This window comes from Thermobia domestica, chromosome 16 (assembly GCF_964235325.1).
Source record: "Thermobia domestica chromosome 16, izTheDome1.hap1.1, whole genome shotgun sequence".
NCBI lineage: Eukaryota > Metazoa > Arthropoda > Insecta > Zygentoma > Lepismatidae > Thermobia > Thermobia domestica.
In genome coordinates this window covers 89,170,419-89,193,614 of record NC_137469.1, presented here as the reverse complement: position 1 = coordinate 89,193,614, position 23,196 = coordinate 89,170,419, and the positions used below count along the sequence as shown (strand labels likewise).

Below are 23,196 nucleotides of genomic sequence, written 5' to 3'. Positions count from 1 at the left end.
GAAATTTTTCATATTTTTGCGCCGGAGAATAAAACAGACCAGCATATTAACTTTGTTAAGCAGGATACAATTCTCTTACGTTATCCTGTCAAATCTGAATGTTTTCCTAGTGTTTTCCTGGCTTATGTGGAACCTTCCCATATTAATTACCTACAACATGAAATCGCAGGTTTTTTAACGAGCTAATTCTGCAAATGTAAGTTTAATGTGTTTGAAGACCAGAAAAAAGTATAAATAAATAAATAATAATTAAAAATAACTTACAAGTAAAAATTTCCATATTGGTCTGCCCGTACTCCAACGGAAAGACCAACCACCACAGCTGGCAGTCCATACCCAATAGTATAGTAAAACCTCATTTGGCCGTGGTTTATGTCACGCATCTCCGTAAGCATACGGTACAAATGAACGGAATCAACTAGCACCCAGCTGAAGGCACTCAACCAAAAGTAGTGAAGCATTATGGCCACTAATTTACAAGGAAACTATAAGAAAATGAAATCTGAATTAGCAATTCTCACAACAACGCAAATAAATACCATTAATTTGATACTTAACACATCGTGACGTCAATTTGTATCAGAAAACATTCCATTTGCATTCCCATTACCAACAAAAAGAAGGTTTTTTTAACTATCAACATAATGAATGAAATTTAAACTTACTGATTTTCTTAAAATCATAATTAAATTTGTCATTTCTTTGCAGATCAAAGATTTATTAGTCGATTCCATTTTACACTCACAAGTGTCTTTCCGCCTAAATTTAATAGGATGAGGAGAGAACATTTTTTTTTCTTTTTTTAAAAAGGACACTTTTTAGGAAAGCTAGTTAAATACTACATATCTGAAAAGTCGCTGCTCATGTGTTACATGAAGTTACTAGGCAAAGAGAGTAGTGGAAAGAAATGTGAATGTTTTTCAGAGTAGTGGGAGGAAATGTGAATATTTTACTTAATTATTTCACACGGTTCTCAGAATATAAGAGCAGTAGGTTAGTAGATACAGCCTAATTCTTGTTTTGTTTTGTTACTGTATACGACTGTTGCAAATGACTGTTGTAATTTGAAAAGAACAATACATAATACATGGTTATGCCCTTTAGGCTAAAGAAAACAGATGATAAATGAAAGTGAATGATTGTGAAACTAAATTTTTCTGCTCTCCCATTCGAAATCGAACCCGGGACCACGTGCATCGAAGCTATACGCGCCAGCCACTAGGCCATTAGAGAGGATTAAAAAGAATTGGTCTGATATTAGGAACAACTATTTGTTAAGTGTTGACGTTCTGTCGAGAAGTAAAAGCTACGTTGTAGCTGTATTATTGTTAATACTTTTCTTTAAGATTTAAAGTTCCTTTTTTTCTTTCTTTTTTTTTTCATAGAGAAACGATAACTCAATAGCCATCTAGATGGTGTAATGCTTGATCTCATGTTAAATAATTTACATATTCAACTCAAACCAGCTTACACGTCATTTCCTACCCCGAAAATATGACATAGGAGCTGATTTTTACCATCAGAGGCAGGAGGAAGAGAAATGGCTTAGCAAAACAAAGGGGCTTAATAATATCGATGGAATAGAATAAAACAAGGTTGGTAGTGTTCTATCAGTTATGAATACAAAAATTCGTCATGAATCACGAAACCATCAACCAAGCCTTGTGAACCTGTTATCACTGCCTTCTACCAACGATAGTGTTCGGAAAGAGGCTACAGGGCTACGGGCACAAATGGTTACGAAATATTGACACATGCCTCTATATTGAATATTTGTTGCTTAGATAGAGGCTGTATAAACAAATCGGAGTGGAATGAAAACTGATCTAGATGTATATTTTGATTCACAGAAGTCTCTTGTATATCCTCTTAGTAGCAGAACCTCTCTATTGTGTAAATGAATGTATGGAAGCTTAGCGGATCGCAAAGGATAACTGTTCTCTTTTGTGGAATAGGACATATACGTACAACAATAAATATCTTCTTGGTTATCAGTGTCAGGGGCAGATCCGGGAAGGGGGGGGGCGATCGCCCTCCCCCCCCGAAGAGGAAAATTTCTTATTTTATATATATATATATATAAATAAAACCCACCCCAAAGTTTGGAGCCCTTAAAAGTAGCAGTATGACAACCCACCGCCCCCCCCCCCTCAGAAGTCGGTCCTGGATCCGCCCCTGATCAGTGTATTATATTTGGTAGTTTGTCGGACGTTTTAAGCCTAAGTGCTAAGAAATGTACTCTCCTGAAGGACGAATTTTCCAGTTGTATGTGTAGAGGTAGCACCGTTTCAGATTATATATGCACTCACAAATCTAACAGTGACTTTGGCTTAATCTAACTCGAGATGTAGTTTCAACATAGATTTGTTGCCTTCTCCGTGCTCTGTCTGGAGAATTTACTGAGAACCTGCGCACCAAAGTGTGACGTCATGGAGCACCCAGTTGGAAATGATTGCCTTATTAAAGTATATATACACGACTACTCTCACAAAAACTTGAATGAGTTCGACTTATACCTTTTGCTCTCTTGAAAATCTGATACTACGTACGAAATTTCACAGAAACGCAGTACGTCTGATGTCACTTGCAAACAACAAAATTAGTTCACAAACTTGCCATCTGCACAAATATATCAGACCCCTAATACTTATCTTGAACAAGGCAAAGATTACTTTAATACATTAAATTTACTATATTCATGACTTATTCTTCTAGTTTATCAAATTGTTTTTTCTTGTCATTAAATTATACTCAGTGTTTCATGTACAAATTTTATATAATATAATTACATATGACTGTTAAAATCATGGTCAGATAATGATAATGTGGAGGACTTCAAAGAAGGATAGTTGGTTCTTTTATTGGTTTTCAAAAGCGGTATTCTACGTTAAAATGCTCATCAAACCTAGTTACAAGTTTCCGCCACAATTTATTGAGCTTCCCTTGGAGCAAATTCATTGAAGATTCTTTACGGCAGCGTGGAAAGCTTCAAAAACCATTCTTTCTGTATTCTGTTCTTGAATTGAGTAAAATGTATATTTTTAGTTTTATATACATAGGTTTCTAATTAGGCTTTTTAAGATCTCACCTCTAAACGAAATTATTTCAGGCTTACTTACACTTCTAAATACGACCGAGGATACTATTGTCAGCTATTTTGAATGGTACCTGTTTCCTCTCCTCCCTACATTTCACTGACGGGCCCTTTGAAACTTGAAAAATAAGTGCCTCTCTTAAGTAAGTGTTCTCAGTGTCTTTGAGTTCTAATCAATGATAGAATCCCAATGAAGATAAATGAAAGGCGACAAAAACTTACAAAAACTTAAATAAATACAGTAAATTTCGATTTAACAGACATCGAATCAACATATTTAGAATTTAACGGACAGAAGGGCTAATGCAGCAAACATAGTTAGGTGAAAAAATTGTTGCGGCAAAAACTTCGACCAGACTTTTGGAAGACGCGATTTTACTGAAAGTGGTTTGTACACAGAACAATACCATCCTTTTTCAATTTAACGAACTTCCGATTTTACGGGCCCCTAATTAATTCGTTAAATGGATGGTTTGCTGTACAAAACTCAGCTTCCAATTCACAACAAGCTCGTCAACACAACAAGGAAAAGAGAGGAAAACTAAATACAACGAAAGATTTGGTAATGCAATATTATTACCCATTTTGAACAGAAAACGGAAAAACAAAAAAATTACAATGTATGATTCAATATTTTACAACTTACCTCTTGTTGTAACAGAATCTTTCGCATCTTAAGGACGACAAAGAAAACAAATTCCGACACGAAAATGCAGAAAACCATATTCTTGTGAATAGAATTGGAATTGGTTTCCACCCCTCTGATCAGAGACAAAACAAGTAACGCTACAAACAGGATAGGTAAGGCCAAACAGAACGCCAAGTACGTAATTGCATTTTCCGCTGCTGTGGGTTCAGGTATATACTGGAAAGATAGAAAGAAAAAACAATGGAATGTAATTGCAATTTCTAAACACGGCAACACTTGAAGCATGTATAGCCGAAAGAAAACCTGTTTTCTCAACACTTTTTTTTTTAATTCATAATTTCAGAATAAATTGACATCTGAATACGGATTTCGGTTAATTACATTCTTTTTATATTAACAAAACTTAATTCAAATCAAAAAGAAAAATGTGTCAATGTGAAAGCATTGCTGTTATCGATTTACAGTGATACGCTCAAGTACTTCTAATTGATGAGATTTAACTATCAACATCATCCGATTGATTTCATCGATTAAAGTTAAATATGATCAGCCCGATTACAGAAATATACTTTTTAAGTTGGAAAAGAAAAATTAAGACATCCTTTCAGTCGAGGAATAAGTAAATACAGAAGTAATAACAAAAGAGAAAAAAATATAATTGAATTAAAACAAAAGCTCATAAATCATTTAATATGATTTTACTCAATTTATACTTTTTTTTAACTATTGTATCGACATGATGTTATTCAAATTTTTCATGTTTATCTCACATGACAAAGCTATTTCATCGATTTCGGCTTAGGCTATATGTGTTAGTTACGTGAAGACTGACGCACGCACTGTGACTGTTTGTTACTGCACGACTGACTTACACGTTTCTAAGCCACAAGGTTTTATTTAAAAGTATACTAAACTTTTCAGTATCTATGTCCATTCTCATGAACATGTACGAGTTTTTATCATATTTTTCATTCTTATAACGAAATATTTCAGTTGAGAACATCTGGTAACCTAGATGAAAACTAAATGGTGCTGTCAATAGGATAACTTGACTTACATTATTTACAGCCTTTTCAACTTCACCAACTGTAGAAATATTCTTTTTAACGATTAAAAGAATACTAGTTTTAAAAGGATTTTTTTAAAAGTAAAAAATCATATTTATTTTCTGGACTTATAGCTTGAATAAACAATCTACAGTGGAATAATTAACTGCAGAACGAAAAAGGAACCACACCATTCCGACATTCTAGTGGAGCTCAGAAACATGAATTATCTAGAGAACGAAAAGTTCAATTTTGGATAAAGCCATTTCATTCACACAATATTAAAAAAAAAAAAAAAAAAAAAAAAAAAAAAAAAAAAAAAAAAAAAAAAGCTTTTCGTGAACTCCAAACAAAGCGAAACATATTCACTTCAAGTTTTAATTTCTGAATAATCCTAACATTTTCAAGCATTCAGCTCTTTCCCAGAGCTTTGTTTACGAAGGAAAGAAGTAGGAGTAAAAACAACAAAATCATCAAGGAAATAAGAAAAGAATACACTCACCGAGGAAGTGCAGACACACCTAGTGCTATGTATGGTGGTTTATTCGTCAAATACTGCAGTTTTCAAACTATAAAGAAAGTTTCAAAAACAAGTCTTTTGGTTTACCTTTTGGCGTCGCGAGTGAACGTGCGTTTCTATATGATGAATGGTACATAGCTAATTATGCTGTGCTAGCAAATTGTGATAGAGTCGTTAGAAAATCGTTAGAAAAATGCAAAAGGTTTCTTCTACACGTTCTTTCGTTACCATCTTTAAATCGTGCTTTTTTTATTCAACATTTCCGAACCTTCCTTCGACACTTCCGAACGATTCCTTCGGGTATCGAATTCCCTAAAGCGAGTTTTTTTTTTTTTTGGGGGGGGGGGGAAGAGAGGGGTTTGATATATCTTAAAGCCGGACATAATAATTTTTATGAAACAAAGTGATCTACAGTTTCGGCTTCGATTTAAACTTTGGTAAAATCCATTTATGACAGATTCTGGGAAATTTTACTTAAGGTGAAGCGATATAATTTCAATAAAATGAGATAAATCTACAAGTTTCAAACTACTGTACATTTACATGCACCGTAAGTTTGTCTTCTTTTCCTAGTTCACCAAACAAAACTTAAATCTTTCAGATATTGAATATTGTCTATTTTTGATCAGACGAAGCAGACATAATTACTACAACCTATATTTCTAATAATTATTTTCATTTATGTATATTTGCATATTTCCAGCAGTTCACATACATTTATATATAAACCATTAATCATTTCTTGTACTTTAAATCTCTGTGTTCTTATTATTACAAACATTTTAATTTCAGAATAATCTATACCTTCAGCCCATTACTTACCATTTATCGTAAAATAATACTGTGTAATCACAGTGGCTTTGTATGCTTCTTGATCGAAGTAATTTCTTACTAGTTACTGAAACTTTTAAGACCAGAGATATTTCGGTATGAATACTATAAAATCAAAAATATACTGTAACTCGGTATGCATACTATAAAATCAAAAATATACTGTAAATACTAACCCTCAAATCTACTAGATCAACCAGAACAGCAAAAGTGGATAAATGATTACACGTGCAATTCACTAAAAATGGCATCGTATTTGATTCTTCCCAGTCATCAGGTACACTAGTTTGGCAGCCTGTGCGAGACCACTCTCCCACACTGAAAACAGAGTACTTTATTAGTTAATTGCAACTACAAATTTACGAAAGGTTACTTTAGTTATATATCTTCACTTATCTATAACATGCCTTATTAATAAACTATTCCGTTAGAAACTCATTGGTACACTACACATCCTCATATATAAATGGGAAAGTCGGATCGAAGACAACTATATGACAATTGAAGATTATATCCACTGAATCACCTGTTGAGTTCAGACTTTCCTTTCCTTCTCCCAGTAGAAAATCAGAGGTAATGTATTTTTGCACAACAGTTGGCTCATGTTATTGCAATGAAGATTCCCTTCTTTTCAAGCATCATCTCCATAAAAACAAATCTGGATTAGCGCTAATTGGGTCACAAATTCTTTCGACTGTCCGTATCATATTGAATTTTTCGAGCCACGTATGGAAAGTAATTTTAGTAATAATACTGACCATGTATTAACTCCAACACATAAGTATGACTGCGTTCGAAAGTGGATTATATTTTATAAAACTCTTTTTCTATGTTTTATTTTCGGGGGATCAACATTTAGCAGTACTATAATCATTCGGTAGTGGTGTCTACGCATAATTAATATGAAAAGTAACTTAATTTTAGCTTTCTTTTAACAATATTTTCTCTTTGCGCTTTAATATTACAATTAGTTTTACATATATAGAAATGCCCTTACAGTAAGAGGGCTAAATAGAATCTAAAACTACATCTTAAACGTGAGATCTGGAACACTTATGCCTCACATTATTCCTACTAGTAAGAAAACCCGAATTGGATTCTCAGTGAGAGTATTAGGGTTCCAAGTTACGCTACAAGTTTAAGTCTAGGTGCTGCCAGCGAACGGTATACTATAAACCAATAAATAAGTTTAGTAACTTATTTATTTATCATCCTCGTATACGCAATTGACAGACGTTAAAGTGCACTGGAATTGTAAAATAGAGAAAATATATATATGGGGTGTTCTAAAAATGGTACCCACGGGCCACAGAGCACTATTCTACAAGCCAAAATAATGCGAAAATGTTATATGATGGAATGCCCTCCGGGACCTCCTTCAGCCGCTATTGGAAATCAAATTTTCACAATGTGGCAACGTCGCAGATTAACCTGGTGCCATTAGCATTACTCTACGAATACAAGCAGTTGAAACGATTGCTACACTAATAAGTGATGCTAGTGCCAATCAATATCGACTTTATCTGCCATCTGGAAAGAAAAAAAAATGAAATCTTTGAGTTTTACGTCCCACAGATATGCCGGTTAGGCTAAAGGAAACGGTGATGATGAGTAATGAATGAAATGGTGGAATGAAGAAAGTGGGACGAAACGGGAGAACCCCGAGAAAACCCACCCACACGGTTTGTCCACCACAAAGTTCACTTGGCGGGGGCTGGGATCGAACCCGGGACCGCAAGCACCAGAGGTGAACGCTCTACCACTGAGCCACCGCGGCCCCCGCCCTCTGGAAAGAATTGATATAACTATTTGATAGATTGGTACATCTAATCTATGGTTCTTTATTTGCGACGTTGCCACAGTGCAACTTGTATCTCCAGACGAGGACTCGAAAGGTATACATATGTTGCCTTTATTTTGATTTGGAGAATAATGCTCTGTGGTCCGTGGCCGCCATTTTTAGAAAACCCGATATATACAATTCTTACATTACCATAAATAAGTTATATCTGATCGAATACAATGTAATAAATTTGATTTATGTAATAAGAAATGTTTTTGCATAAGTTTACCAAATCCTTTGTCATCTAAAAACCACAAAAAAAAAAAAAAAAAAAAAAAACCTTGTAGAAAGTATTGCTAATAAAAAATTTAACGAGCACCTGTGAAATTTGGTTGTAATTTCTAACATATGATGATTTCTATTTCGCCTGATAATGTAAATGACAATCCTACCTGTCTAAATAGGACCCAAACCTAAATCATCGTCGTTCTCATTTCCTTCAATCTGAAGTTTGGAGTCAAACCTTGCAACACGACTATGCTCTAAACATGTCTTCTAAAAGTACATTGGAGATGCAAAATCGTAAACAAAAGCTGGTCTTTCCAGACATTTACGAACATAAATCAATAATACTAAACAAGTCAAGATTCAATATAGGTCACGAACACTTAAAAAAAAAGTCCACATTTATCCATTTTCGAACACCAACATCTTCCCCATACCCAAAGGTTTCGATTCTTCAGCCGAAATACAGAATTTTAATAAGTAATAACTGATTTTTGAGTCAAGTATGGTTTTAGAACCGTACTCACCCTTTAGATGATGTCCAATGGACACATTGTGGGTTCGATCGCGGTGAAAGTGGTTTCGACTGCAACCAGAATCGGAAGCGAATTGGTGTTGTTAAGGAACCTTGAAGCCTCTTTCCTCCAGGCGTCAATAAGGCTACCGTCATCACAGTTGAGCCTACTTTCAGATCCACACCCCAACGTTTTGTTACTGTGTCATCAAAGCGATTGGGCAGCAACTCTCCAATTGTCCTGTATTGGGCATAACTAAATATGGCACGACGTTTAGTAAAGGTTTGTTTTGTTGACAATTCCCCTGAAAAAGAATAACCAAATTAGAAATGTTTGGTCTTAACAACATATGAATCAGTATTAATTACGCTTTCTGTACAGAAGAAAAGTGTATATGAATGAGTCGACTTTTACGGGCAAAACATACAGTCTTTGAGTTTTTCATTGAGAAATATACAAACTCGCCGACGTATTTTGAAATGATTTTGCAACTTTTAACAGATTTACAGTATTGCCAATTCAACATAAAGTTATATTTTTCAAATGGCACTATGTCACGTTATTATACGTCAATATTTCAGATTGACACGTTAAACAAAAGCGCCAGATTTATTATTTAGAATTACCAACTAACGACGCAATAGTATCACAAACAGCCAAACTACAATAGTATACTACAGTAATAACTATGTAAACTATAGGCTTCTTCAAAAGTAATTACATAAGTGGAACAGATGGGGAAATGTACCCTCTTAAGAGAGTTTATTATAAAAAATGCTAAGTTTATATCCAATCACGTGAACAGTTTCCAACTGAGTATAGATCACAGCGCTGTTTGGCAATTTGATATCTTAAAACATTGCTGAGATACGATAAACAGTGATAAAGTTTGCAATACTGCTAAAAATTATGTAATTGACAGACTTTGTTATAACTACACCTATTTAGACCCTTTCTATTCCAAATGTGCCTTCGGAAAATATAAGAAACATACTTCGGTCCCACCCTCACCGCTCTCTTACGGAGGAAACCTTCCCTTTACTTTGGGGAATGACCTCGGCTGTGTTGCCAATTTGTGATTCGGTCGTTTGGTCTTGGCGAGTGAAGATCGTAAGCTACTTAGAATGGCTAACAGAGAAGCCCGGAAATAATTTAATGTGGCACCCCTGTCTGCATCCAACTATTGAAGAATCTCGGCAACAGCAGCGCCAGCAGGGGCACACTTGAAATAGAAAAGCTCTAATACTATTGCTGTAATGTTATAAAACAAAAGGAACACAACATAATTTTAAAAATTTCCCACAAATACGTCATTTCAAGCACTATAGCAATATCTACTCATACATATACAAAAGCGTCTGTAATTAATAATTCAGGTATTTCATAAGAAAAACGAAACAAAAACAAAACAAAAAAAAAACTGCGAACGTTTTATATATATATATATATATATATATCCCTGATTTTATAATTTTTAACAACATTCTCATCAAACATTTATCTACAACACACTCTCACACAATTATTCCTCAATTTTGTAAATAATAACCAAGCATACATACCTTCTTCAATAGGCTGAATTCCCATAAGTTTTAATGGTACTAATACTTTTGTGTTTATATCGAATTTATTTCTATCTTGTAAATAATTATTATACTTTGGAAACAGGATAGTTGGACCTGAATTAGAGCTTCTTTCTTCTCCAATCGCAGCTGGAATTTCAAACGCTGGTTCCAGGAAGTCAGAAGTGTCAGGAAGGACAACACGTTCACCCAACATGGCCAAAGAGGAATCCTTGTCTGTTTCATACCCAAACAGAGTCTCAGAAGCCAAAACGTCCAAGCCCACAACTGAAAAAAAAAAAAAAAAAAAAAAAAACAATTAATTTAAATACAAATACATATATTTTCGTGTTGTCATATCAAAATTATACCTAATGATTACTGTAAGTTGTTAGTACATAAAATCTGATTCAATTCCTACAGTTTATATATACTTACTATTAAAAATATTATGTTAATACATGTATTATTCTCTTCAAAAGAGAAATTTTTACAAGGGTAAAGAGACATTCTCCAATGTTTCTTTAAGGGACCAACAGAAGTAAGTCTGTAGATGACAAATTGAATCTGTAGAGTGATGTGGAGGGACTTGCTAACTACATATTTGTAGTGTTTCCTTACTTTTCTGGGAGGTATTTTTAAGGGTGAGACCCGAAACTCGACGCCCGAATACCTTAAGTGGTTGTGGATAGTTTTTTCAACACTTCCAGTATCTTCCAATATTTTCTTCTACTACGTGAGAAACAACTATACGCTTTCCCTCGTGATGATGTTCCTTACCTGTTGATGTCTGTATCATCAACTACTGCTGTATTTGAGTATTCCCCTTCTTCGCTGTCACTAACAGGTTAGTGTTGTTGATTAAACTGCCCAGAACCTGACCAAGCTATGCCTTCAAATTGCGTTATTAATTTTTGCGAAATAAAGAACATCTCAATTCACACAAAATGAATAATAATGCGTCCAACGCGCAAAAGTCACACTAGGTTTGTCGTCCGATATTTTGAATAACAACTATCACGGTTGCAACAGCGATAAACAATTTCCAGATGGTTAATGTAAATGGCTATCTTTGCAAATCACATATCTTTGATATAAGAAACAGACAGTATGCACTCAATTAAGGAAATTCCAATTTTGACGTAAATATTCTATGCACTTTAATACTCACAGAAACAGTCAATAAAAAAAGGCTTGAAATCCTTCACAAGATACGAGTACTACAAAAGAGCCATAACCAATATCACCTCTTCATGCACTATAAAAACATTTGAAAACTTTGCTGTTTTTGTTGGTAGTTTCTAGGTTCTTTTTCAGCACTAGACTACACAAAACGTAGATTTAATTTAATGTGGAATCGAAATTGCGTGACCTCTCACAGGGAATCAAAGTTACACCTTCCTCACCGAAACCGGAATCCCTACTGTGACTGAACAAACACATTTTTTATATTTTGCAGGGAAGGAAAAGAAACGTAGTTCTAGATTCTTTTGTAAGTTTTTCTTCTTGTGTTCTTTAGATTTTAGTATATCATTCGCGTTTTGACCATAATACTACGTAGACGTAACTTTAGTCACTAGAAAATGTTGACCTCACCTCTTTACCGGTATCTGTAAGTCATATTCCTAGGTAGAAAAAGCCGATAATATTTTGGGTTCCATATTCCCTTCGTGGGATATCTAAGTTGCAGTATGTTATTTAGCTAAAATTAAGGGATATTTACATTTTACTAAAGTCGAGGTTTATTTCTATATCACTTATATAAAAATTACAAGTAATACCCGTTTCCCAGATCCTTGAGAACCCAGTTAATTTGGAAATACTCCTAAATTATATACATACCTTTTTCTTCCCTCCTACATTGGTATGACTCTTAATATAGCGAAGTCTTAGATATAGTGTTGCTTTTACGAAGTAGGTAACGTTAGTGCTAGTACGGAAAAAAAATATTAAATTTTTAAGCCCCTCAGAAAATAATATTATGAAAGCTCACAATGACGTAACACTTCCTCCTTCTCTGCGTTTATTCTGAGTTTCTGAGTGTAATACTTGAAATGTAAGTTTGGCGAACTACAATAATTAAACTTAGAGAAAAGATAAGCAGTATGCAATTGTAATGACTCTATGGCTGTTATGATATGACACATCTACTATGACTTCTGAATAGCTGGATTACTTACATACCTCGAAACTGTTACACACCTCGAAACGTTAATACATCAACGATCACACACAGCTTCAGGACATACTTCGCACACCTCGAAACTAAGAAAACAACCTGGCACGAACATATATTATTCCGTTTTTAAGGAAATCCTCCCAATGAGCATTTAAAAGGAAAGAATATTCATTAACATAAGAAAGCAAACAAGTACTTACCTACATTCTTAGTAACGATTTCGAAAGGACTAGTGTAAGTGTCCTCCTGACTTATTATTAAAGTTGATATATAACCATCAATTGCATGAACAAGATCTTCTGATGTTCCTCCTGTAAGTCTTTCCACTTTTTGCCAATGACTTTTGTACTTAGGATCCAAGATAGTACTAGCTGTATCTACCATGTTCTGAAAAACAAACAATTATTACATGACATTCGTAAATTAACGTGAAGAATCTAGAAAGTTTTTTGTTTGTGAAATCGTCGGCGTTCTCGCATGTCATTAAACTAGGAATTTATATAATTTCAAAATAAAAATCAATCTTCAATCGAGCAATTTTAAACTTTTGTATAGTCAGAAAATATTCAGTATTCCACTTCAATATGCACCGTATTAAATCAAGTAGTTTTTTTTTTTCAGTACTAATTGCTTTAAACTTTAGTTATATATCCACGAAGTATAAATAATATATGAGCCATTCAGACGACAAACGGATTAACTCCATTAAACGAGATTTTTCGGTAGTGAGCATTTTAATAACTTAGATACAATGTATTTAAATGAGAGTGATTAGAACGTTTACTCATTCTAGTGGCAAATAGTTCCACTATGGAGTTAATCGCTTTTGTCTCAGAAAATAATGTACTTTTTCCACGGCAAAAATGTGTAGAACTAAAAAATAACAAAAAATGGAGTTAATTGCTTTGGCTTCTGAACGCCTCATATAGAAATTCATTGCTATTCTTTCAACATCATACATTTCTTTAAAACACGCTTTTCCTGTAAGAACAGAATTTAGATTTAATTATCAAAGTTTCTCCAGTATTCAATGATAAATTACACACGTCTTAGATTTGAAAGTATGAATATTTAAATATTTTCAAATAAAGAGTCAATGTAGGTCAAATTTGATAAATTTTTGAATATTTTTAATATCAATTTCTTATCAGAATAGTGTCTATGATATGCAAAAGTATGCTTCGAAATAAAAATAATCCCCACATATCTAAATTTTGAAATTAAAATACATTTTCTCGCATCTTAACACAGATTGTCGCATATATTTGGAAAACCGTTGATAGTGGAATAGTTTCAGCTACATTTTTTTCTTCAGTTTTTCGCAGATAATTAGGAGGTCTTTTCCTTGTCTTCAACAACAGGAAAAAGATTGGTTGTAGAAATCATATCAGGAATATATTAACTCGATTATAATTTCAAGAGCACACAAGAGGCGAGTGTTAGTTGTCATTAGCTGTTTAAAAACAACCACCAAGGAGATAGTTGTGCTGAGCAATTCGTCGATTTAGTTCAGTTCTTGTCCATAACTTGATTCAAAAGTCAATGTCTTTTGCAAGCTATTAACAAAAGACTGTGTATCGGAGGTGCACGACGCATAATCAATAGTGAGATTAACTACATCTACCGATGAGTTGATTAAATATCTTTCAAATTTTTTTATTGAATGTCCTTCGTCTATAAAAGTGTTCATAGTACTGAGTGTTCTTTTCAGTATTATGAACTGAAAAGAACACAAAGTAATTTTGAACTATATGTGGATATCGGGGATCCAAAAGAGTAGTTGGATCTTGAGTGCGGTCATACTTATTGTAAATACTTTTAGGCCAGGTAATAAACAAAACTGTAGTAGAAATCGTAATTTATGGAAATTTGATAATAATTACACGCGGAAATCTGTTTGTCACTACCAATAGCATTTGGAGACTGAGATAAGATACATTTACAAAATTTTCTACAAGGAAATATTTGAAAATAAATATTACTTTAACGGAATATTTTCTTCAGAACTCGGGAATCATTTTTATCCATAATTTTAAAGCTACTCACTACGTATTTCATACGAATCCACACGAGTCACTGCACTAAACATTTTGGCTCCGATTTCTTAAACCAAAATAAATAAATATTTTTTTTTCGTAAAAATAAATAAATAAATAAAAGAATAAAATATCCCTAGTGGATATTTTCATGACAAGTGATTTACGCAACTATACAGCCATTAATTAAATATTATTTGTTAGAATAAAATTACTCGAGTCTTTTTAGAGAAAATCGTCAGAAAAGAACTTACCTTCCAAAACCAAACTACCCCCTTGGGGATTTTTTCCTAAGATATGACCTACCCTGTGCTGTAGGGTTATTAATGAAACATTTATTTATGAAAAATGAATAAAATCGCCTGAGACGTTTTTGAGAAAATTGTCCGAAGAGAACACTACCTCAAACGAAAACTACCCCTTCTGGATTTTTTCCAGAGAAATGACTTATACTCCAGTGCCGGATTTTTAATGAAATATTTTTAAAAAGTCGTTAGTCGACTTGAGGAAATGGCTATTTTTTTTCTTTTTTTTTTTTTTAATTCACCCTTATGATGGAGGGTACGGGAGAAATTCGAAAAAATCAAGAGATTCTTCTGAAAACCTTCAGTTTAAAATACAGTGCCATTACGTTGAACAGTACGGACTTCAGATGAGTCAACATACATTAAGACGAACAAACGGATCGATATTCAAAAATCACTTTTCCAGCATGTAGACGCTATGAAACATATAAACTCGTTGAAATCTCGAATTTGATTTTTTCACGATCATTATACCTTCTTTTCTATCGTCGCTCGAAAGTTAAAAAATGAGCACAATTGGTTATATTTGCAGGTAGCTGCTGTACGTTCTGAGTACTCTCACCAGGATCGTAGCATGTTCGAGATATGCAGATTTTACTTACTATTTAAAATATTTAATGTAAACGGGTGTTAAGAGACAAGTTTCCTCTATCAACAGAATTATAATATATTTTACTTTTCAATCCATAGAAAGATGTTAGGGGAACAGAGTGTGTTTTAGAAATAATTACCTCTCTTGTCAGCTTTAAAATTTATGTAAGTGGCCCCTCGTAGCGTAGTTGCTAACGTTCTCGCCTTCGGTGCGAGCGGTCCCGGTGGGAGCACTAGGTCGAAAAAGTGTAAAACGCTTTTTCAGGCCAGTCACTCTGAATGAAGTTTTCCTGGGTTTTCCTCATTCACACCAGGCAAATGCAGGGGTGGTACCTAACTTATAGGTCCCAGGCCGCTTCTTTCCTTTCCCAATTCTTTCTTCCTTCCCTTTGCCCGGATAGTGTGCTCGCGGAGGGACGTCATCCCTCATACGTGACGAGCTAAATGGCCATACATGCCGAAAGCCCAGAAATCTAAATCCTAAAATTTAGGTAAACATTTTACAACATATATGATATTTTTATAATACACTACGAAAGAACTTTTCATTATTTATAAAAGTATATAAGCACGGTAAACTTAACAATTACAGATGCCCTTAATTTCCTATCTTCCTCAGAGGTAGCACGTTTGAACACACAGACTCCTATAAAGACATCAAAGGTATAAATAAACAAAGTTCCGTTACAATTCTATGAGTAAGTGTACAGAAAAAGTTATGTGTGTTCAATTCTCCTTAATATGACTGTGCCTGATTAGACACGAAATCTATAAACATCGTGTGCGTGGAATTTCTCCGGGTTTCCTCTCTCTCTCTCTCTCTTTTTTTTTTTAACTTTCTTCATTCCACCATTATCATTCAATTCATCATCACCGTCTTCCTTAACCTCGGTACATAACTGTGGGACATTAAACTTTTAAAAAAAAAAAGTTAAAAAAATAAAAGAAAAACTACAATTCAGGAGTATAGAAGCAAAACCTGCTAAATCAATTTTCAATTTTGCCAGGAAATGAACAAAAAGTGACGTCCTTATGTTTCAGAATTGTTAAACAATTTCTTTGTTTAGTGGTCACTATTTAATGCAGATGAGTGAAATCTACCAAACAAAAACAACAACAACAAAACAACAAAAATGTTCAACAATTCTGAGACATAAGGACGTCACTTTTTGTGAGTTTCCTGACAAAACTGAAAAATGGATTTAGCAGGTATTGCTTCTATACCCTTGAATTAATTCTGAACTAAAAACTTCTTTTGACAACTCTATAGCTTTAGTGTACATATTGTAAAACTTTGTCCCATATAGGTTGTAGGTAGAGCGTTAATAAAACGTGTGTCCCGAATCGACTCCCACTACCGGCTTTTATTATAAAACTTCCACTATAAACAGTATTTTTCAAAAATACTATACAGATAATTTCTCCAAGTTTGCAAGGTTAGTTATAGGTAGTCTTTGACCATAAGGTCGTAGACAGGATCTCTACAGAGCCCCGTAGCAGGTTAAAAAGAGTGGAGTTAGGGACCCAATGCTACGTGGCAAGCAGAGGGATGGTTAAGTGGCCAACAGAGTTCGTAGCAGGCTAAGCCAGGAAAAAGGATAGACCAAGAGTCCCTTTGCAGACTAGAGGCCTTGGGTTAGGTTACTCCTAATGTTCCGCGGCAAACAGTAGGAGGAAAACCAGAAAACTGGTCTTTAGTTGCTGTCGTCCACCAAATTTATAGGGATCCTCGGGTGGCGGTAGCGCTGCTGCTTCGTTGTCATCGTCTGCTCCGTGGGAGGGGCCAGAAGTCCGTCGTCTGCAGGTGATAGTGGATCCACCTGGTGTGTAGAATCCTCTTGTTAAACCATGTGGTTGTGTTTGTAAACATCAGCGTGAAGAGTTGTTTATATACAACACCACGTGGGTCATTACAATATGAAAATGTAGTATGCTCGTATTTTGAAAACGAAGATAATGAAAATAGTTTCTACAATAAATGTAACTCATAGTACTAAAATCTACAGGGAATCTAATAAGCTAAAGCTAAAATTATTGACTAATATACCTTTATATAATCTTTATCCTGACTATGAGTAAGATTGAGACCACTTTCTCCAGCTTCATAATCCATGAGTTCTTTCAGTAATTCAGCAGAAACTAGAACATCACTCCCATGCAGATCATGTGTTATATTCGTTGCTCTTTGGAGATCACTTGCAACTTTCACAGCCAGAAATGTTGTCACTTTCAGCTCACCGGTTTCCAGATGACTCAACTGTAAAACAATAGATACGGAACGCTTGATGAAGATATGAAACATAACTAATATTCTTTTCTACACAAAAGAAAAGAAACAGTCATCAAATAAATATAAGAATGAAAAGTCTAATAAAATTTTAACAGTTCCACACTTAATTTGAAATATGTTCGAAATAATTTTCCATTGTGTTAATCCGATTTGGTCTACAGGTGGACAACAGTTTGGAGTAGAATATAGCAAGAGATCTATGACTCTCTCTTTTTCTATATATGTACAGCGTAAAATCCACGAAGCATTTTTTCGTGTTGAGTACAAGAGAAGCGTGTGTTAAGATCGAAACACAAAGTCGACAAAAGTGGAAAATGGCTATTAATGTACGTTTCGCTCAGTGGTGTCCTCCAAATTACTTAACAACCGGTTCAGTGATTTGTATTATTATTATTATTATTATTATTATTATTATTATTATTATTATTATTATTATTATTATTATTATTATTATTATTATTATTATTACTACTACTACTACTACTACTACTACTACTACTACTACTACTACTACTAGTTCTGCGTAAGTACTGAATCTAGAAATGCAGAGACAATTTTAACAAGCGGTTCCAAGAACCTGAGAAATTTTATTAACCGGTTCGGACGAAGCGGTTGAATGGCGTCAATCCTTTAGCTTGTTATTCCATATTTTGTACAATAAATAAATAAATATTAATTACTAAATCCTTTTCATTATGAACTCTTGAAGTTGAATTAAGGTATAAAAAAATTACTGACAAAAAATTGTCAATCACAGTACTGAGAAAACTTTTTTCGGTGGGGGAGTACTGTACATTCTGAAAATGTCTTAAAAAATACATGCAATAATTTAAATTCTCATTGCAGTTTGAATCTAATTACTTACCACTTTTCTTAGATCCAAAAATGCATCCGATGTACAATTAAATAGATCTGGTTCTAGCCAACCGATCTGATCATCACAAATCCGTGATGCTTTGCCATGTGATTTTGAAGGACACGACTGGATGGCTGTTTTACCAAATGCTGTTCTCTCCCACCACAGGCCATTAGCGAAACTTCGGGGACACCCATCATATACCACTGGAAAGCGAAATGTAATTATAAAAACAATAATACTACATTGTGGTCTCTGAATATATTATTATTTATTTATTTACTTTTTCTAAGCGTAACATGTTCAATTTAAAAATGATCAAAACCAGGAACAACAACAACGATCGATTCTCTTTATTAAGAAAATGCTTTCTTTATATCACAAAAGCATAACGTATTGCAGTACATCCCTATTTAATGCATTAGTCACCCAAAAAATAACTGAAGGCAAATTCTTTAAACAAAGAAAGTGAAAAATAAATATCAAAGATTGTTTACAGCAATAGCTAGTTAAAACGTACGCATAGTCGTCAATAATCACCCTTCACTTTATTTTTATTTTACGTATAACATATGAACCACAGGTGTGCACACCATAATTTTTCACATGTCTGGGCATCATAATTTTCCACAAGTTTACGAACCGCAGATCCGCACATTATATTTTTCACAAGCTTAGAAACCACATGTCTGAGCACCATAATTTTTCACAAGTTTGTATAGCAGATCAGTGTGGATAACTCTTTACTCAATATAACTGGGAACACAAGTCATGGGTATGGTCTGGTATATGCATTTCAGTCTGTATTATCTGTTTGCTCTGCTGGTTCTCTTTTATTCCAATTACACGTGTAAACGGAAATACGTTAACGATTTGGGTATTCTCGGAAGAAGTAAAGAGAAGATAATTGTCACTCAATTTAAACTTCGAAACTTAATTGCTAAAATAAGACAACACTATGACTTACGTTTTCATCATTACACAATAATAAGTGCAATCCACATTTCCGACCTATTTCCTTAACACAACATTTCATTAAAACTGTTTTGCTCAATTTACTTAAGGAAAGGAATCATTCCCTAGTTTGTGTCTTACTTTCTAAGTTCTATTCGTAACATACTCTATACCATATAAATGTAATGCAATATATTGTTGTGATATTCGGATCTGCTATGAATCGCTCTGAAGATAATTCTCGAAACATGACTATGTCGATACTCGAAGAAGTCCAGCGGAAGACAGTAACCGGTGGTTTACGGAACATCAAACCAGCTTTTGAAAACGCATATTCAACTATTTCTTGTATATCAAAAGCCACGATAACAGCAAAATATATCTTGTTTCTGCTTTGACTCTGAAATACAACTTTCCTGTCTACTCAACTTCCCTTTGTCAGCATCTGACTCTTGATATCAATTATTTGGAATAGAAAGCAAGTGCTGTTCAGGTCATGTCCAAGTATTTGTTCGCCGCATAACAATATATCCCAGAAAGGTCAGGGATCTCACTCGGAAACCCCGTTCTACAGAGGATACCTCGAAATCGCTATTGAGATTCGAGTTATCGCTAGAAGACCTGCAAGACATTCGTCAGCCCAATTAATTTCCAAGATGGGCGACCAAGTCAAAGAAGAAAGAGACCATGGGTTTAGGAAAGTACCAGGTAGCGTAGGTTAGGTTTTGTTACTCACAGTCTGCTCTTAACTGACTTCAAACCAACAACATCGATCAGAGACCACTGCAACCAAACACGATGTCACTTTTGATTCTCTTACCTCAAAAATGTTTTCTAATCAATTCAAATTAAAGATTCTGAGTTTCATTTGGATAATTAATAAGTTTACATCTCTATATTTAATATAAAGTTATGAATAATTATAAATTAGTATTTTTCTGTTGTCTGTCTTAACATCTCCGAACACCGACTCTTCAAGATGGTGCATGTTGATTTATTCCCTTATTTTACTAATTCAAGAATATATATAGAATTACTCACCTTCACAACCTCGTAACGTGACTTCAGCATATGGATTAGAACATGAATCACAACGCCGGCCTATGACACCCTTCCGACATTTGCATTGGCCAGTCAAAGAATCGCATTGACTTCCGTACGAACCAGTAGAATAACAGTTGCAGTCATAACACCGATCAGAGTCATCTGGTTGATAATGGTTTTCCTACGAAAAAAATACATAGAAAATACTCAAATTTATACCATGATGAATTAAGACTTAAACATACTTCATGAATATATTAATACTCATGTATTGTCACACAATCAGTCATACGTCCTCCAAATAAAATCAGAAAAAATAAACACACTGCTGAACAAGACTGCACTTATTTAATAAAAACACATTTACACGTGACGTTTTGATCTTCTAGCCAAGATCCTCATCAGAGTGTAGTCTAATGAGAATCTTGGCTAGAAGATCGAAACATCACGTGTAAATGTGTTTTTATATTAAGTAAGTGCAGTCTTGTTCAGCAGTGTGTTTATTTTTTCATGTATTGTATTCTAAAGAAAGTACGCTCATTTAAGATTGGTATTTAAACAATAAACTATAAGCTTTTTCTCTAAGGATTGAACAGTTCAACCCTACTACGTATCAATGGAAAACGTGTAGTTAACTGGATCGAGACGTTTAAAATGAATGAGACCGTTACTCACATGGCACATACGTGCGGAATATATACACTCTAATGGACGTCTTTGAAAACATGCTCTTTAGATGAATCAAACAGCAAATTGAACGCCGGATCACAGGGATTACAGACGGTTGACCGGGTTATATCTGACCGTCAGCTGTGTTTTATCGTACCGCTAGGATTATGGGCTCCGCTGGATATCGTAACCTTCACTGCAACAAACTACGTTAGACCACAAACATAGGAATTCCACCCATTCTTTCCTTCAGGTGTTTCACGCGCTAGTAAGAGTATGTTGTGGACATCGTTTCAACAGTCCAAATGGGCAGATATCCATTAGGCTTTCCGCGAGGTTTTCGACAGGAATGTCATGGAAGGGAATAACGTGAGTTCCCGTTTTCTGCTCCATGTCATGATAGACCCGGAGGAGTGATCTGGCGGGATGGTTGCATGCTTTGTCTACATGGAACCGTACCTTGCTCTTATTGGCTTCGTATAAAAGTAGGAAGTTTTTCCGGGGAAACTGGATTCATGATGGATTCTTGAAAGTAGGCTGCATTGCTTTCAACATCAAAATATCTCGAACTTACCCACCCCTGTAATTATATACGGCGATAATCACGATTCCTTGCAGGGAAGTTTCTGGGCACTAATGGTAAACTCGCTACGTCCCTTGTCAGAAGTGTCATGGTACGTGCCTGAATGCTACTACTACGCGTGAGATAAATATGAGCCTCATATGTGACAACCGTCTTCCATTTTGATCCCCTCCCTTCCTCAACTATCTTTCGTACAGTTTTCAGCAGTTTGTGTTACGACGTTCAGACGTTCAGCAATGTGACGTGGGAGGTGCGTTATGAACACCTAATCCTTATGTACGCACCATAGACCAAGACGGGGACGAATGACGTGGCTAACAGTGTACTGCGCCAGATTTAATCTCTGGGCCATGTCACATTAGAGTGGTGGATTCTCTTGGTCTACCAATCGATGAATTCCACGAAGCACCTCAGGTGACAAGTTATCTGATAGCTTCTAACGGGTCTCTTTTGTTGGTGAATGTTTTTGCATGAGTTCCATTTGTGTTTGCCTGGCCACGATACATTTAGCTGTGCTCACTCTAACCCCCAAAAAACACTTTCCCGACACTAGTTGAATGAAATATACGTGAAACTACTTACCTTACAGTAACATTCGCCTGTTGTTTTATTGCAGTTGGGATCATAGCCTTTATCGATGTCGCAGTGACAAGGTCCACAGATAGGATATCCCCACCAACTTGTTGGACACGGTTGGTCAACTTTAACTTCACAATAATCTCCTAGAATTAAAATAGATACAATCACAGATACAAAGAATAATAATGTTTATTTATCGTAAGGAAATAACATGTACAAAACAATTCAACTACAGTGAAACCTTTCAACCTAAGTCCTGATATTAAATTGAAGTTTTAATTTTTGATACATTGGGCGTGTTTTAAAAACCGATATTTTCTGTTAGAACATTAAAATGGCGCAATGGATTAGCCAGACAAGAAAAAAAGGTGGGGTAACATCAAAAATGAAATTAAATATTTTAGTCTTACGTCCAACGGTAACGCCGTGTAGGCTAAAGAAGACGAAGATGATGCGAAAAAATGCAATGGTAGAATGAAGGAAGTGGGAGAAAACGGGAGAATCTCGAGAAAACCCATGCACAATACAGTTTCTTTCCATCACAAAGCTCACTTGGCAGAAGTAATATAAAAATAAGAAGTAAATATATTTAGGTACCATATAGCTAACCTCTCGTAACCAACTCGATTCTTACCAAGACCCAAACCCTATTCTCGTTAGGGATTCAAAAGAAGGCACCACCAAAAGTAGACATACAGAGAAAATAAGGACAAAAAGTAAATAAAATTATGTAATAAATGCCCTTTGCACAATAATACAAATATTTTAATGAAATCTACCTGAGGTGACTACCTTTGGTTTCACGAAATATGTCCTACTTAAACG

At 34.8% G+C, this 23,196-nt stretch overlaps 1 protein-coding gene across 1 annotated transcript in view; it reads right to left on the bottom strand.

Moving 5' to 3' along the window:
* stan (Protocadherin-like wing polarity protein stan) overlaps positions 1-23,196 on the bottom strand; it is a 113,541-nt gene that overhangs the window by 26,876 nt on the left and 63,469 nt on the right. Inside the window, exons 20-29 of the mRNA XM_081742734.1 lie at positions 22,375-22,514; positions 20,538-20,721; positions 18,552-18,748; positions 17,444-17,653; positions 12,665-12,851; positions 10,286-10,573; positions 8,736-9,027; positions 6,317-6,458; positions 3,741-3,959; positions 265-485 (exon numbers count right to left, since the gene is read on the bottom strand). Coding sequence (XP_081598860.1) covers positions 265-485; positions 3,741-3,959; positions 6,317-6,458; positions 8,736-9,027; positions 10,286-10,573; positions 12,665-12,851; positions 17,444-17,653; positions 18,552-18,748; positions 20,538-20,721; positions 22,375-22,514 — 2,080 coding nt within the window. The remainder of the gene's footprint in view (positions 1-264; positions 486-3,740; positions 3,960-6,316; positions 6,459-8,735; positions 9,028-10,285; positions 10,574-12,664; positions 12,852-17,443; positions 17,654-18,551; positions 18,749-20,537; positions 20,722-22,374; positions 22,515-23,196) is intronic.